The 16590-nt window shown below is 53.7% G+C and overlaps 1 protein-coding gene across 2 annotated transcripts in view; it reads left to right on the plus strand.

Annotated features, from left to right (window-relative positions):
• Positions 1–16590, plus strand: part of TAB1 (TGF-beta activated kinase 1 (MAP3K7) binding protein 1) — a 31147-nt gene extending 14557 nt beyond the window's left edge. Inside the window, exons 3-11 of one of the 2 annotated variants that reach the window (XM_032138823.2) lie at positions 286–439; positions 1579–1665; positions 2494–2632; positions 3533–3646; positions 4280–4391; positions 6412–6556; positions 11291–11513; positions 12554–12716; positions 14547–16590. In XM_032138823.2, the coding sequence (XP_031994714.1) occupies positions 286–439; positions 1579–1665; positions 2494–2632; positions 3533–3646; positions 4280–4391; positions 6412–6556; positions 11291–11513; positions 12554–12716; positions 14547–14754 (1345 nt within the window). In that variant the 3' untranslated portion in view covers positions 14755–16590. The remainder of the gene's footprint in view (positions 1–285; positions 440–1578; positions 1666–2493; positions 2633–3532; positions 3647–4279; positions 4392–6411; positions 6557–11290; positions 11514–12553; positions 12717–14546) is intronic. The other variant, XM_058431584.1, reaches the window with a different exon arrangement.

A 16590-nucleotide genomic window follows, 5' to 3' on the forward strand; every position in this document is an offset into this window, starting at 1 on the left:
TGCAGCTTTCTCGTCTGGGCTTGCCAGTGACATGTGGCCCGTGAGAGGTGGCCTCTGCTGCTGTCCTGCCAAGGGCCTGCTCTGATGGGGTAGCGTGAGCATGGGGAGGAGGGTATCCCAGAAGGTCATAGCCAGAGTTAAATGATGGCCAAAGCAGGGGGACCCAGGAGGGCCCCTGAAGCTGCAGCTGCTGTAGCTTTAGTCTCCCCCAATTCCTTTCCCTTTCTCCCTCCACCTCCATGAGACCCTGGTCTCAGGCCTCCCTCTGCCCTCTCCCTCTTCCAGGAGTGAGAACAACTGCTTCCTGTATGGGGTCTTCAACGGCTATGATGGCAACCGAGTGACCAACTTCGTGGCCCAGCGGCTGTCCGCAGAGCTCCTGCTGGGCCAGCTGAATGCCGAGCATGCCGAGGCTGACGTGCGGCGCGTGCTGCTGCAGGTAATGGTGCCGGGGCTGGCAATGACCCAGCCACATCATGTCCCCCACCCCAGGGCTTGGGCCCTGCACCTCTAGCATGTTGCCAGGGTTGGTGTGAAGATCCTGCCGGCCCCTTCACCCCGGTAGAGGAGCAGCTCCCAGCATAGGCCCCCTCCCACCCAACAGGAGTCCAGGACCAACCAGCAAGCAGCAGGCCTTCAATGGCTGGCAGAGGAGGTACTGCTGGAGACGGGGGGGATTTAGGGATGGGAGCTTGGAGAGAGGTGTGAGGTGGGAGCAGGGCAAGGCCTGGTAGAAATGGGGTCATTTAGAGCTACCCCTTTCTTTCCTATGTGGTCAGGTGCTCAGCCTCCAGGTGCAGGATGCATCCCTGGGCGTTCAGGAAAGACCTTGCCTCCCCTTTCTGAGGGGCTGCCATCCTCACTGACTGCTTCCACCTTTCTGCTTGCACTGTTGGGAGTTTTCCTCCTGGCATCTCCTTTCAGGAGCATGTCTCAGGCCCATTTTAGATGAGAGAATGGGCTTCTGTTCCCGGAGAGGGGTGGTGCCAGCCTTTTCCTGCCCTTCACGACCTCAGGCTCCATTCCAGTGATTCTCAGCAGATCTCACATGGCAGGAGGTGTCAGTGTCACCAGTGTCCTGGGGCCGGCGGGGTTTGACAGAAGTCTCCCAGAAAGAAGTTGTAGTAATCACACGAGCTGTCATACATAGGCCTGGCAGTTTCTCTGAGCAGTTGCCTTGCTGAGTGCCAGGGTGGACTGTCTTACCTCACCCCCGGAACAACACTTAACCTCCATTGTGTGAGACTGAGGGGACCAGAGGTCACACCAGCTGGGCCTACGCCAAGCCTTTGCTCTTAGCTTCCGCACTGTCTCCTGCCTCCCAGCCCTCTGCAGTGCTACCTCTGCAGGGCGCACACCCCTAGAGGCTGAAGGGCTTTGTCAAAGACATTGATCTGCAAGAAGCAGCTGGTGCCTTGCAGTGCTGGGCCAGAGGCAGGACTGAAATGTGGAAAGCTCCATCACACAAGAACCTGCAGTGAATACAGCGAACCTGTTGCTATTATTAATAGAGGGCATTTTAGCACCAGTGACAGTGGTGTTTTGAACCAGCCTTTGCCCTGTCCTGTGTCCCTCTAGGCCTTCGATGTGGTGGAGAGGAGCTTCCTGGAGTCCATTGACGACGCCTTGGCTGAGAAGGCAAGCCTCCAGTCGCAGTTGCCAGAGGTAAGTTCCCCAGCTGACACCCAGGGGAGTCAAGTCCAGGCCCAGCTTTGCAAGGAGCATGGACTCATCTACTTTGTCTTAACATTACTGGGCCAGAGCAGCAGGAGTTAGGGAGCAGTTCCTACTGGGGGACACTGGTGGGTGGCCACAGGTGAGGGACCTCGTTGCTCTGCTGTGGGCAGCTGCACCCTAAAGCTCAGCAGTGGCTGGGCAGTGGTGGACATGAGGAAGGGCTTTTCCCAGTTCTGCGACCTGAATGGGTCCCCACCCTTGTCACCCACCTGTTCACATCGCCCACTACCACCTGCAGCGCTTACCTCTGTGCTGTGAGTTAGGTCATCTCCGGCTTTCTGGAAGAACCTTCCCCTGGAGCTGCAGCACAGGCTTCATCTTGGCTGTGCCATGAACCATCTGTCTGTCTGTCCTTCGGGCCCTCGGATCTTTGCTCTTAAGAGCAAAGGGAGGCCGGGCACAGTGGCTCACGCCTGTAATCCCAGCACTTTGGGAGGCTGAGGTGGGCGGATCACAAGGTCAGGAGATCGAGACCATCCTGGCTAACACGGTGAAACCCCGTCTCTACTAAAAATACAAAAAATTAGCCGGGCGTGGTGGTGGGCGCCTGTAATCCCAGCTACTCACGAGGCTGAGGCAGGAGAATGGTGTGAACCTGGGAGGCGGAGCTTGTAGTGAGCCGAGATCATGTCACTGCACTGTAGCCTGGGGGACACAGCGAGACTCCATCTCAAAACAAAAGAGTAAAGGGAGGGAGAGGGCTAGGAAGATGGTCCAGAGTTCTGTCCTGCCCTGACCCTCTGTTGATGGTTGTAGGGAGTCCCTCAGCACCAGCTGCCTCCTCAGTATCAGAAGATCCTTGAGAGACTCAAGACGTTGGAGAGGGAAATTTCGGGAGGGGCCATGGCCGTTGTGGCAGTCCTTCTCAACAACAAGCTCTACGTCGCCAATGTCGGTGAGCCCCCTCCTGTCCCAGGGCAGGGAGGACTGGGGAGAGGTCAGCCACAGGGGTCGGTGCGTTATTTGAAAATCTGCTTTCCAGACACTTCACGCACTTTAAACACAGGGTCTCCTGAGACCGTTTGGGTATATCCCTCTCCACAGTGACGCCTCAGTCCCAACTGGAAAGGAGAAAGGACGAGATGGGAGGCAGGTGTCCTGGCCTTTAGTCCCTATTCTGCTTCTTAACTCGTTCTGGACGAGTCGTATCCCATTCTGGGTGGCCTTGGGGGGCGCTGCTTCTGGAAGAGGTTACCTGGCCATGAAAAATCAACCAGCATCCCCATGAACAGCTGCGAGACGGGGCTAGGTGACAGGGACATTGGGGTTTGTGAGAAGACCAGACAGGTGCAGGTTTCAGTAGAAAGAACTCTGTAGAGACCCTTCTAATGCTGCTGCCTTTTTTTTTAATACTTTAGTGGAAAATTTTCCACAATATAGAACAATAGAGTGACTGATATTTAATGAACGTTCATGTGCCCGTCCCCAACCCCAGCAGTTATCAATTGTGGCCAGCATTCTTTTACCTGTGGATTTTTGTTCCCGCATTTGCTATTTTGAAGCAAACGCCAGACACTGTGTCATGTTATCTGTAAATATTTCAGTCTGTATCTCTAGAGAAGAGGTCTGTTTTATTAAGATCATAATCCCATGATTACACTGAAAAAGTTAAGCCCAATTCTTTCGTATCATCAACTGTCCCTAACTGGTGACTCACCCTGTTGGTCTGAGCCTGTTTTGCCCATTTCAGGTATTTCCATGTGTGAGATGCCTGCCTTTTCCCTCTCTGCCTTCCCAGTATGCCCTGTTTCTCTCTGTGCGTGGTCTTTGCTTAGCTGTTCACATTCTGCCACAGGTACAAACCGTGCACTTTTATGCAAATCGACAGTGGATGGGTTGCAGGTGACACAGCTGAACGTGGACCACACCACAGAGAACGAGGATGAGCTCTTCCGCCTTTCGCAGCTGGGTGAGTGGGGAGAATACCTGGCCGAGGGGTGAGTGGGAGCGGAAGCTGATTCCCATGGGCTCCCCAGCCAGCCTGCCTGGGGTTCATTCCCAGGACTGCCGCTTACTGGTTGGTGATTGGAACTTAAACTAAAGTTTTCTGTGCCTCAGATTCCCCTGCTATGTAATGAGAATAATAGTAACCTACGTCGGGATGCTAGGAGGATTCACTTAGTGCATGTGAAATGCTTCCTGGAGTGCCTGGCACACAGGAGGCACTTACTGTTATTGGTGGAGACTGAAAGAGACCAAAGAAGTCCAGGGAGCCCAGCTGCTGCCGAGCTGCTCCTTCCCTTCCCAGTGAGCTCCAGGCAGATGTGGGGCACACGGGATGGGCAGGGAGATGGCAGACAAGCTGCTCCGTGCCGGGTGGTGCCTGGAGGACAGGCTCTGAGTGAGGTGTGTTGTGATGGGCATGGGGACTGAGGACACCAGGGACTTTGGGTCAGCTGCCCTCCCAGGCGCCCTGGTGTTGTCTTCTTTTCTTATTCATTGGGTCCTTATTGCCTTCTTCCCATGGCTGTGTCTCTGTCCCCTTCTTTTTGTTCCTCTTTGTGAACAAGGAGCAGGATTGTTGCACTGTTTCCCTCCGTAGGCTTGGACGCCGGGAAGATCAAGCAGGTGGGGATCATCTGTGGGCAGGAGAGCACCCGGCGGATCGGGGATTACAAGGTCAAATATGGCTACACGGACATTGACCTTCTCAGGTAGGTGCCAGCCCAGCTGTCCCCTGTGCTTGAAAGAACAGAAGGTCCTAGGGAGGCCAAGATGGGAGGACTGATTGTGCCGGGAGGTCGAGGCTGCAGTGAGCCGTGATCATGCCACTGCACTCCAGCCTGGGCAACAGAGCAAGACCCTGTCTCAAAAAAAAAAGGGTCCAGAAGGCCTGGGGCAGACGCAGACTGTAGGCCTCAGTGACAGACGTGCAGTCAAAGTAGTTCAGAGCCCAGGCAAACTCTTTCTTCCTCCCAGAGAGGTTGGTTTGGGGCAGGTTAGGCGAAGCAGGCCAGGAGTTGGGTACTGTAGAAACAAGGGGTGAAGTTGAGGAGCTGGGCCAAAGCTGAGGGCAGCAACTAGTGCCACAAGGGAGGCAGGTGAAGCCAGAGTTGGCATAGGATGGACAGACCAGGCCTGTTGGTCGGTGCTGCCCATGGCGGCAGCAGAGGTGTGAGATGAATTGTGTATTTCCCTCTGAGGACACCTCCTCTGGACGTCACCCCAGTGCTCATGGCAGCAGAATGGGCAGTCATCATCACGAGGCCGAGCCCGTGCAGAGCTCTGGATGTACCTTCTTTTGTGCATTCCCTACTCAGGCCCCCTGAGGCAGTTACTGCCATCACCCCAGAGGCATTTTCATAAGAGGAAACTGAGGCATGGAGACATCACGCAGCCCAACCTGGTCATGGGGCTTGAACTCAGGCAGCCTGAATTTGGAATATGTGTCCTTAACCGCCGGGTAACCTGTATGTGAAGTGTTGGTTGGGGAAATAGGCGCGTTCACTTGCCTGATGCCAATCACAGCATTTAATGTCATGGCCAAGGCTGTTCCCAAAGCCAGAGTTCCCATCAGCAGAGGCCTCATGGCCTAGAAAGTGCATGTTAGAACTCCTTGCCCACACGCGATCTAGGCAATTGAGTGTCGAATGTTTGTCCCTAATTTGTGGGGTCCTGTTTCCTTTATTGGAAAGGACATCCATAGTTTAAAACACTTCAGACAGTGCTGGGGTCTATACAGGGAAAGGAAGTCTTCCTACACCAAGCTCTAGGACTCGCTGCCTCCCCAGAGGCTGCTAGTTTCTTGTGTATCCTGCTCCAAAATCTGGCCACATGCACATATACACACACGGTGTGTGTGTGTGTGTGTGTGTGTGTGTGTGTGTGTGTGTGTGTGTGTGTATGTGTGTGTGTCATGGGGGCCAAGGAGCCTGCATCCTTTTCAGAACACCCAGGTGCTGGTGTGTCCTACTCCTCCCTCTTTTCCTTTTTTTTTTTAAACCCTAAGGTGTAATTGGCATATGCAAAGCTGTGCCTATTTCATGCATACAACTTGATGAGTTTGGAGATACATTTACACACCCCTCACTGATATCATTAAAGGTGCCCATCTCTTCATTCTGCTCACCTGCAGTTAGGCTGGCGTCATTCTGTGTAATAACAGCTCCCAGGACCCAGCCCTGGCTGATGGACCCTCAGGAAGTTCTTAGACTCCGCTCTTCTGGATGGTGTTGCCAGCACCTCCTCATGTACTTACCTCCATGTGCACACACATGTGCTGGCATGTAATGACTCTGACCCCAGTCACTAAAGGATCCCTGTACACATGGAGAGTGTCTGGGGTCTCAGCCATCTGTTTTGGAAAAGCCCAAATAATAGCAAGAGGCGTGGGCTCCCAGGGACAACCCCTCCCTCTTGCCGTCCCACGCCCTGCCCTGCCACCACCGGGCCCTGTGAACAGGATGTATGTAACAGGCCAGAAGCGGGCATTCAACCTTTGCCATCCTGACCTCAGCTGCCTGCCAGTTTTTATGGCCCTCCAAGCTTTATTTTAGCAGCTGCTGTAAGAAGATGGGTCTGTTTTTCTGACCTTCTCTTTCTCTCTTTCTTTTCCTCTTGTCAGGTTGTGTGTTTTATTTTACATTCTGGGCATAGATTCCTCCCCTCAGCAGAATCAGCATCCACCTGGGGGCTGTTCCAAGCAAAGCTCTTCCTTTCACTCTCTCCTCATAGCGCTGCCAAGTCCAAACCAATCATCGCAGAGCCAGAAATCCATGGGGCACAGCCGCTGGATGGGGTGACGGGCTTCTTGGTGCTGATGTCGGAGGGGCTATACAAGGCCCTAGAGGCAGCCCATGGGCCTGGGCAGGCCAACCAGGTGAGTTGGGCCCAGCCACACCCATGGCTGGAGAGCGTGGCTGGCCTGCATGGCAGTGTGCTCACCCTGCCTTCTAGCACTGTGATTCTCAGAGGCCATCACCAGACATCCCTGGGTTCAAAGCTGGGGGAAGGAGAATCCCAGAGCTCTGAAAACACCCATTCCACCCAAAAACTTGACTCATTTTAGGCTTGAAGCAGTGTCAGTCCTCAGGGCCTGAGCAAGGCCTGAAGGGAAGAGGGGGAGATGGATGTGAATTGCTATGGGCATGGCATTACTCTGGGACGGCCAGGAAGGGGCCAGGGCCAGGAGGAGAGCACAGAAAGAGATGTGGCCTGCTGCACAGAGCTGTGGCTGCAGCGTCCCTCCCACACCCATCACTTCCTGCCAAGGGCCTGATGGCTTTACTGCCTTCCCTGAGTGGCAGACAATTTATAGTTTGCTTCTCATTTCTTTTTTTTTTTTTTTGAGACAGAGTCTTACTCTGTCACCCAGGCTAGAGTACAGTGGCACGATCTCGGCTCACTGCAGTCTCTGCCTTCCGGGTTCAAGCAGTTCTCTGCTTCAGCCTCCCAGGTAGCTGGGATTACGGGTGTCCGCCACCACGCCCAGCTAATTTTTGTATTTTTAGTAGAGACAGCGTTTCACCAGGCTGGTCTCGAACTCCTGACCTTGTGATCCACCCACCTCAGCCTCCCAAAGTGCTGGGATTACAGGCGTGAGCCACCGCGCCCGGCAGTTCACTTCTCGTTTCTACAGTGAGGATGGTAACATCTGCCTTTGTGAGATCGCAGTGAGGTTAGGCGTGGTAAACATAGGCCCTCAGCCGAGAGCTGCTTATTTTTCTCATACCTTGGAGTCACCAAAGTGTGACTTCAAGACAGTCACGTTAGGGATGGTCTCAAAGGAAAACTCTTTCCCTGACCTTGGATTGCTGACTGGCTAAGATAAGTTCAGTTTGTGTTCCTCCTCCTTTCTGTGATTCTTGTAGGAAGATAACCTTTTCTGCTTTGACATTTTTTTTGTTTTTTAAGACTCGCTGTGTCACCCAGACTGGAGTGCAGTGGCGTGATCATGGCTCACTGCACCCTCAACCTTCTGGGTTCAACCAATCCTCCAGCCTTAGCCTCCTGAGTAGCTGGAACTATAGGTGTGTGCCACCACACCTGGCTAATTTTGGTTGTTTTCGTTGTTTTGTTTTTTTGGTAGAGACAGGGTCTCACTGTATTGCCCAGGTTAATCTCAAACTCCTGGTCTCAAGTGATCCTCCTACCTTGGCCTCCCAAGATGCTGGGATTATAGGCATGAGCCACTGTGCCCAGCCTGCTTTGTCCTTTTTAATTAAAAGTCATGTATTGGCCGGGTGCAGTGGCTTATGCCTGTAATCCCAGGACTTTGGGAAGCCGAGGCAGGCGGATCACTTGAGGTCAGGAGTTCGAGACCAGCCTGGCCAACATGGTGAAACCCCATCTCTACTAAAAATACAAAAATTAGCTGGGCATGGTGGCAGGCGCCTGTAATCCCAGCTACTCGGGAGGCTGAGGCAGGAGAATCGCCTGAACCCGGGAGGCGGAGGTTGCAGGGAGCCAAGATTGCGCCACTGCACTCCAGCCTGAGCAACAGAGCAAGACTCTGTCTCAATCAATCAATCAATATCATGAGGAAAAAGTCTTCTTCAAAATTTGAAAATTAATTTTTATTTCAGTAGCTTTTGAGGTACCAGTATTTTTTTGTTATAGGGATGAATTATGTAGTGGTGAATTCTGAGATTTTAGTAAACCAGTTATTCAAGTAATGTACATTGTAACTAATGTATAGTGTTTTATCCCTAGCACCCCTGCCACCCTCCCGCCTTGAGTCTCTAAAGTTCCATTATATCACTCTGTATGCCTGTGCATTCCCATCATTTAGCTCCCACTTACGAGTGAGAACATAGTTTGTGGTTTTCCACTCCTGTGTTACTTAGAATAATGGCCTTCATCTCCATCCAAGTTGCTGCAAAAGACATTCTTTCTTTCCTTTTACTGGCTGAGTAGTATTCCATAGTTGATAGATACATTTTCTTTATCTGCTCATTAGTCAATGGCCACTTAGGCTGGTTCCACATCTTTGCAATTGTGAATTGTGCTGCTATAAACATACATGTGCAAGTATCTTTTTCATATAATGACTTATTTTCCTTTAGGTAGATGCCCAGATTGCTGGATTGAATGCAGATCTACTTCAAAAAAGTCTCAAGTGCCTAACTATCCCCCTGTTCCCTGTGTTCTGATTTCTTTTTTTTTTTGAGATGGAGTCTTGCTCTGTTGGCCAAGCTGGAGTGCAGTGGTGCAATCTCGGCTCACTGTAACCTCCGCCTCCCAGGTTCAAGTGATTCTTCTGTCTCAGCCTCCTGAGTAGCTGGGACTACAGGCATGCGCCACCACCACACCCGGCTAATTTTTGTATTTTTAGTAGAGACGGGGTTTTGCCATGTTGGCCAGGCTTATCTTGAACTCGTAACCTCAGATGATCCACCTGCCTCGGCCTCCCAAAGTTCTGGGATTATAGACATGAGCCACCATGCCCAGCTGTGTTCTGATTTCTTTACCTGTTATATAAGCCTACCATTCCTTCCAGTAGCCTTATAACATAGAGGGACAGGGGCTTATTTCCATGTAGAGTAGGGAATTTGGGGTCCATGGAGTTCAGGGTCTTGCCGGAGGTGACATTGCTGCTTAGTGATGAAACTGAGCCCACCAGGACCAGGTGCAGATCATTTCCTATTACCTGTCCCTGCACTCCTGCCCCGCCCAAAAGAAACTTTATGATGGTGAGAAAGTGATACATACTCAGTGGGAACTGTGCTCCCATACCCCTACAACCATTCTGTTTTTCACTGTCAATACGGTACTCAATAAATTACATGAGATTCGGCTGGGCATGGTGGCTCATGCCTGTAATCTCAGCACTTTGGGAGGCTGAGGCGGGAAGATCGCTTTAGGTCAGGAGTTTGAGACCAGCCTGGCCAACGTGGTGAAACCCCATCTCTACTAAAAATACAAAAAAAAAAAAAAAATATCTGGTGCATAGTGACGCACGTCTGTAACCCCAGCTACTCGGGAGGCTGAGGCGGGAGAATTCTTAAACCTGGGAGACGGAACTTGCGGTGAGCTGAGATCACACCACTGCACTCCAGCCTGGGCAACACAGTGAGACTCTGTCTCAAAAAAAAAAAAAAAAAAATTACATGAGATTCAACATTTTCTTATATAATAATGAAAACAGGCTTTGTGCTAGATGATTTTGCCCAGCCGTAGGCTAATAGAAGTGTTCTGAGCACATTTAAGGTAGGCTAGGCCAAGTGATGATGTTCAGTAAGTTAGGTGCATTTTTCTTTTCTTTTCTTTTTTTTGAGATGGAGTCTCGCTCTGTCGCCCAGGCTGGAGTGCAGTGGCTCAATCTTGGCTCCCTGCAAGCTCTGCCTCCCGGGTTCACGCCATTCTCCTGCCTCAGCCTCCTGAGTAGCTGGGACTACAGGCGCCCACCACTACACCCGTCAAGCCAGTGACCTAGCTGGGTTTTGGGAGAGACTGATGTCTTTTTTTTTTTTTTTTTTTTTGAGACAGAGTCTCGCTTTGTTGCCCAGGCTCTGGAGTGCAGTGGTGCTATCTTGGCTCACTGCAAGCTCCGTCTCCCGGGTTCACGCTATTCTTCTGCCTCAGCCTCTCGAGTAGCTGGAACTACAGGCACCCGCCACCACGCCCGGCTAATTTTTTGTATTTTTAGTAGAGACGGGGTTTCACCGTGTTAGCCAGGATGGTCTCGATCTCCTGACTTCATGATCCGCCTGCCTCAGAATCCCAAAGTGCTGGGATTACAGGTGTGAGCCACCACGCCCGGCCAAATGCTTTTTCAACTTACGATATTTTTTTTTTCTTTTTTTTTGAGACAGAGTCTTGCTCTGTTGGCCAGGCTGGTCTCAGCTCCCTGCAACCTCCGTCTCCTGGGCTCAAGCAATTCTGCCTCAGCCTCTCACGTTGCTGGGATTACAGGCGTGTGCCACCATGCCCAGCTAATTTTTGTATTTTTAGTAGCAACAGGGTTTCACCATGTTGCAGGCTGGTCTTGATCTCCTGACCTCTGGCAGTCCTCCCACCTCGGCCTCCCAAAGTGCTGGGATTACAGGCGCAAGCCACTGTGCCCAGTCAGCTTATGATATTTTCAACTTACAGTGGGTTTGTCAGGACATAGCCCCATCCTAAATTGAGGAACATCTGTATACTAGACAGGGACTTCTCTGAGGTCAGGGACCCTGTTTTCATTCCATATCCCCAGTTCCTGACAAAATCCTAGCATGTATAACATCGCCTACAACAAGTTTGTTCCAGGAAAGAGTGTTTCATAATAATGACACTTGCTACTAGGCTTTTTGGTGGCTGGCAGAGTGCTCTCACACCATTGTTAGTTAATCCTCATATTCACCCAGTCAAATGGATGTTCTCTCCATCCTAGAGGTGTGCACCCAACAATCAGAGCAATCACAAGAGCACACACTTCCTAACGAGAAAGTTCCAGAAGGATTATCTTGAATACCTTGAAAGGCTCAGATTGCAAACTTGGCTGGCAGGCACTTCCTTCACCTGCTAGGCTGTTGACCACTAAATCTCCTGATTTTAGGCTCTGAGATTATGGCCCACACCCCCCAGGCTGCACCTCGTTCCTTACCAGGTTCTTCCTCCCCCCCTCCCCCAGGAGATTGCTGCGATGATTGACACTGAGTTTGCCAAGCAGACCTCCCTGGACGCAGTGGCCCAGGCCGTCGTGGACCGGGTAAAGCGCATCCACAGCGACACCTTCGCCAGTGGTGGGGAGCGTGCCAGGTTCTGCCCCCGGCACGAGGACATGACCCTGCTGGTGAGGAACTTTGGCTACCCGCTGGGCGAAATGAGCCAGCCCACACCGAGCCCAGCCCCAGGTATGTGTGCTGTGCAGACAGGCAGGGCCTGGGGATGCCATCTGGGGGCGAGAGGTGGGTGCAGAGCCCCCAAGGCTGCGTGAAATGGAGATGGAGTCAGGAGGCCTGGCTCTGAGTGGCTCTAATTCAGGTTCTCCGATTTTTAGCCTCTCTGAGCTGCGTGTCGATTTTTGCTTTTTTGTCTGTAAAATGAGATTAATACCACCTGCCCTGGCAACCTCCCAGAACCTGAGTGCCCCAGCAAGCAATTCACAGAGCCCTGAAGCCATATAATAGAGATGATGGCCACCACTGATTGAGTGCCTCCCTTGTGCCAGGCGCACATCCTGCCTTACTCCCTTCAGTCCTCATGGGCAACCCTAAAGACAGGTGGTACCCCTGCTTTCCAGAGGGGGAAACCGAGGCTGAAGAATGAAGGGACCTGGAAGAGATTAGGCATGTGGACAGATGGTCAGGCCCCAAGGCCTGTCTGTCCCTGGGCTGCACTGGAGCAGGGCAGGGAGAAGGACGTTTTGCTTTCTACTTATGTCATTCTTCAACCCAGTTCTTGGGAAAAGAGGTGGCTGCTCTCTCCCGTGCTCCCCCCAGCGCTGCTCAGCACTAAGACCTTCGGTTCCAGAGGGCTGCATTTCTTTTTCTTTGCTTTAAGCAAGCAAACCTTAGATAAAGCTCAGGCATCCACAGACAGATTTGTTCTCCCATGGACACCAGGGTTATTGGAGTTTCTCTGGCCTGTTGTTATTGCAACCATATTTTTATTGGGTCAGCCTCAACTGGGAGCAAACTTATCCTCTGGATTAAAGTATCCGTGGGAAGCCAGGCAGTAACCCTTTCCTTGAGGCAACTCAAGCACCAGCAGGATTTACTGCTACAAGGAGTTCTCAGCCTGGCCTGGAAGAGTCTCTGCCGAGGGACACTCCTGCTGTGCTGTCCCAAGGGGCAGGGGGCCGCACTGGGCTTGGGGAGCCAGGCTTTGCCCCCTGCTACCCTGGGTTTCTCCTCAGCTGCTGCCTGAGGCCCCCACTCTCTTCCTCCCAAAGCTGCAGGAGGACGAGTGTACCCTGTGTCTGTGCCATACTCCAGCGCCCAGAGCACCAGCAAGACCAGCGTGACCCTCTCCCTTGTCATGCCCTCCCAGGGCCAGATGGTCAACGGGGCTCACAGCGCTTCCACCCTGGACGAAGCCACCCCCACCCTCACCAAGTAAGTCCCCGCACTGAGCCACCTCCAGCCCTGTCACCCCTGTGTGTGTCCTGTGACACCAGGACAGAAATGCCCATGGGGCCAAGGCTTGTGGATGAGATGCCCTGGGGTCTGGAATTCCCCAGCTCCGTGCCTGGTGAGGGAGGTCTCCCTAGAAACTGAGGCAGGTGGGGTTTTTGGTCAGGTGGCTGATGGTCCCAGCCTACTTCTCGTATTTTCTTATGGGCCCATCTGCTGGTTTCATTAGTGGAAGGCTCTCTTTCATTCCCCACCTCGGTGTGATGTGGGGTGGCTTCATGTGGCGTCCTTGCTTGGGGACATTGTCTGGCCTGTACTGGCTTGTCAGAGCCCATGCTTTCTGGCTAATGTGCCAGAAGTGAGTTTGAAGTGAGTTCTCTGGTTTTGGGGCAGGGGGCGAAGTAGAGGCAGCAGCCTGAGGGGGATGCCGCCAGGCCCCCTCCAGCCGCAGACCTGCCTGACAGGTCTGGAGTACACCCCACCCCCTTCACTTCCGTAGAATGTGCACCCCCCACACCAGGGAACCCAGATCTGGTTTCCACATTCCAGCCCTGCATGGAATGATAGAGATGCCACACCCAGCCCACTCTGAGGATGGAGTGTGCAGGATGTGGCCAATTAGAAAGGCCCTGGACGGGGGTGGGCAGCCTGTTTGCCTCTGCCTCATCAGGGGGCCTTCCTTTCCCTCTGCCTCTGGGTCATGGATGCTGTGACTACTGCCACGGGGCTAGAAAGGCCTGCCAGGCCGAGCAAGCTCCATGGGCATCCTGAGTGCAGTAGGGGTGGCCTCTCCAGCACCCCTGCCGGGCTGCCTGGAGGAGTCCTCCAGCTGTGTCCACAAAGCAGAGTGTGACTGCTGTGGCCCTAGACAAGGCAGGACAACCCACTCTCCTCCTCTGCCTGTCTTCCTCACTGCTTTCAGCGTCTGAGCCGTAGTTGGTCCCACCATGGGCGGGCCCTGTGCTGGTGCTGGGCAGCGCTAACAGGCACTTCCAGCTGTGATAGAAGGTGGATGCCCATCCCCACCCAGCTGATGAGAAGAGAGTGAAGGGGAGGGGGGCGAAGGAAGGTTTTCTAGAAGAAGACACCTTGTTCGCCCTGCTGAGTAGGGCCTGGGTTGGGACGGGTTTAGAGAGATGGTAATGGACAGTCAGTGGCTCAGCTTCACCTGAGGAACTTCCTGTGATGACGGGAGTGCTCGCATGGGTGCTGTCCTGTCACAGCATCTCTGGCCACTTGTGGCTATTAGATGCTTGAACTGAGTGTTCCATTTTCTTTTTTTTTTTTTTTTTGAGACGGAGTTTCACTCTTGTTGCCCAGGCTGGAGTGCAACGGCAAAATCTTGGCCCACTGCAACCTCTGCCTCCCAGGTTCAAGCAATTCTCCTGCCTCAACCTCCCGAGCAGCTGGGATTACAGGCGTACGCCACCATGCTTGGGTAAATTTTTTTTGTATTTTTAGTAGAGGTGGGGTTTCACCATGTTGGCCAGGCTGACCTCGAACTCCTGACCTCAGGTGATCCAGCCGCCTTGGCCTCCCAAAGTGCTGGGATTACAGGCATGACCCACCGTGCCCAGCCCCATTTTCTTTACCTTTAGTTCATTTAAGTAGCCACATGCATCTGGTGCTTTAAAATTTGACTTTTTATCTGTTCCTAAGAACATCTGGCTGGGCCAGCTCCTATGGTCGCCTCTGCCAGAGAGGCCTGTGGCCCAAGGGGCTGGTAGAGGCAGGGGCCATTCTATCCCCACTCTGCCCCAGCCCCCTTGACCTGGCTACTCCTGACTGACTCCCTCCCCTGTTGTCCTGCAGCCAAAGCCCGACCTTAACCCTGCAGTCCACCAACACGCACACGCAGAGCAGCAGCTCCAGCTCTGACGGAGGCCTCTTCCGCTCCCGGCCCGCCCACTCACTCCCGCCTGGCGAGGATGGTCGTGTTGAGCCCTACGTGGACTTTGCTGAGTTTTACCGCCTCTGGAGCGTGGACCATGGCGAGCAGAGCGTGGTGACGGCACCGTAGGGCAGCCAGAGAATGCAGCCCAAGCAGGGCCTAGCATGGGGCAGGACAGGGTCCAGCTTTTTCCTGACATCTGCCTGTGCCACAGTGGCCAGCAGGTGCCCCGTCCTCTGCCCACAGCAGACTCTGTCCCACGGCTCTCCAGGCAATAGAGGGTGTGAGTACAGACTGGACCTGTGGTTCACACCTCGTCACCACCCAGGAAGCTGAAGGCCACTTCCTCCCAGATGGCCTCAGCCAGGACCATCGCCCTTTCTCAGAGCAGAGGGCCAGGTATAGAAACCGCAGTGGGCCTGCAAGCCACCCGAGCCTCCCCAGCAGCCTCCTGCAGAGCAGGAAGAGGCGGCCTGTGAACCCTGAGTGTCACAGGCCCAGCAGACCCGGCTGTCCCAAGCCCACCCCTTCTCCCACCATCACCTCCCTCACCTCGGGACGGTAGCCCTCCACTTCTCCGGCCTCTCAGCCCTGTGCTCCTGCATCCAGAGTGCAACCCAGGCTGGTGTCTGCATCTGTCCCTGGGCCCCCTCCCTGTACTTGCCTTGGTTGTGTCATCTGTGGTTCAGGAGGACCAGGGCAGCATCCGGGGCCTGGGATGGCCACAGAGCGGGCAGGCCAGGTGGAAAGGAGCCAGGGGGAGGTGGTCTAAGAGACCTGGAACTGCCAGAGGATGGCAGCCTGGGCTTCCCCAGAGCCGGGCATGCGGGAGAGGTGAGGACTGGCCCCAGTGGGCTGAGGCAGGGGCCGCTCTCGTCAGGCCTGAGCCAGGGTGAGCCGGTGCCTGCCTTGCGTTTTCCTTCTGGTGCTGCGAAGACCATAGGCTGGCAGGCAGCTGAGATGAACTGTCTTTACCACTGATGAGGGGCCTCTACTGGCTGAGGGTAGCAAGCAAGGGTTTTGAGTCAGGCTGGGGGACTCGTTTGAAAGAAAGAAGAGTGGAAAATGGTTCCAGGAGGGAAGAGGTTCTTTGAGACACAGTACCCCGGGAGGCATAGGAGAAGGGTCGGGCCGGCCCGGCCCAGGGCCTGAGTTAGACTATTTCGCACGTGTTCTCTGCCTTCAGTGGGGAGGGGGTGCCACCAGGGCTGTCGGCCAGGATTGCCACTCCTGTTTCAGAGGAGGAAGCGGCCGAGAGACTTGCACCTTGGCCAAGCCACACAATCAGTGGGGCAGCCAGAGCTCACACCTGAGCCATTTCGTCAGTATCCAGGACCTCCTGGATTCTCCACGCCCTCCCCATCTCCCAGTCTCCCTGCCCCCCATGCCCCAGACTGGCCCACCAGGGACTGGCCGCTGTCCCACAGCCTCCATGGTGCTTGGTCTCTGCAAAGTCAAAGGCCTGACAGCTCTGTGGCCTGGAAATCCATTTTCTTGCGGCAGAGCAGGGCCTGGTGTGGAACCAGGGAGCTGTGGGAAGCCACAGCAGAAATGGAAGAAAAACAGGTCTCAGCCCAGGGTCCTCGCTCACTCCCTCACCCCCCACTTTGAAGCCATCTCTGTTCTGCAGGTGAGAGGATTTAAAGTCAGTCACAAAGGCTTGGAAACAAAAGGAATTCTCTTCCAAGAATGCCTCTGTGGTGCTGTTTGGTCTCTAGAAACAGGGTCACTTTTTTAATGTAGTAAAGAAGTAATAAATGGTGGCATTACACATTGTGATATTAATAGTGCTGTTGCTCATGTTTCCTGTAACTTGCAGTGGCCCTGGGAAGTGGACACCTCCCCTCTTCACTGCCCTGGAGGTTCAAGAACTCAGCTCACCAGGCTGCTAAATGGCAGGGCTGGGATTTGAACCCCGGCCTTCTGGCTGCATTCCACGCTGCCGCCCCCACAGCCCCGGGGAAA

Source organism: Hylobates moloch, unplaced genomic scaffold (assembly GCF_009828535.3).
Source record: "Hylobates moloch isolate HMO894 unplaced genomic scaffold, HMol_V3 SCAFFOLD_19, whole genome shotgun sequence".
In the NCBI taxonomy this organism is placed as follows: Eukaryota; Metazoa; Chordata; class Mammalia; order Primates; family Hylobatidae; genus Hylobates; species Hylobates moloch.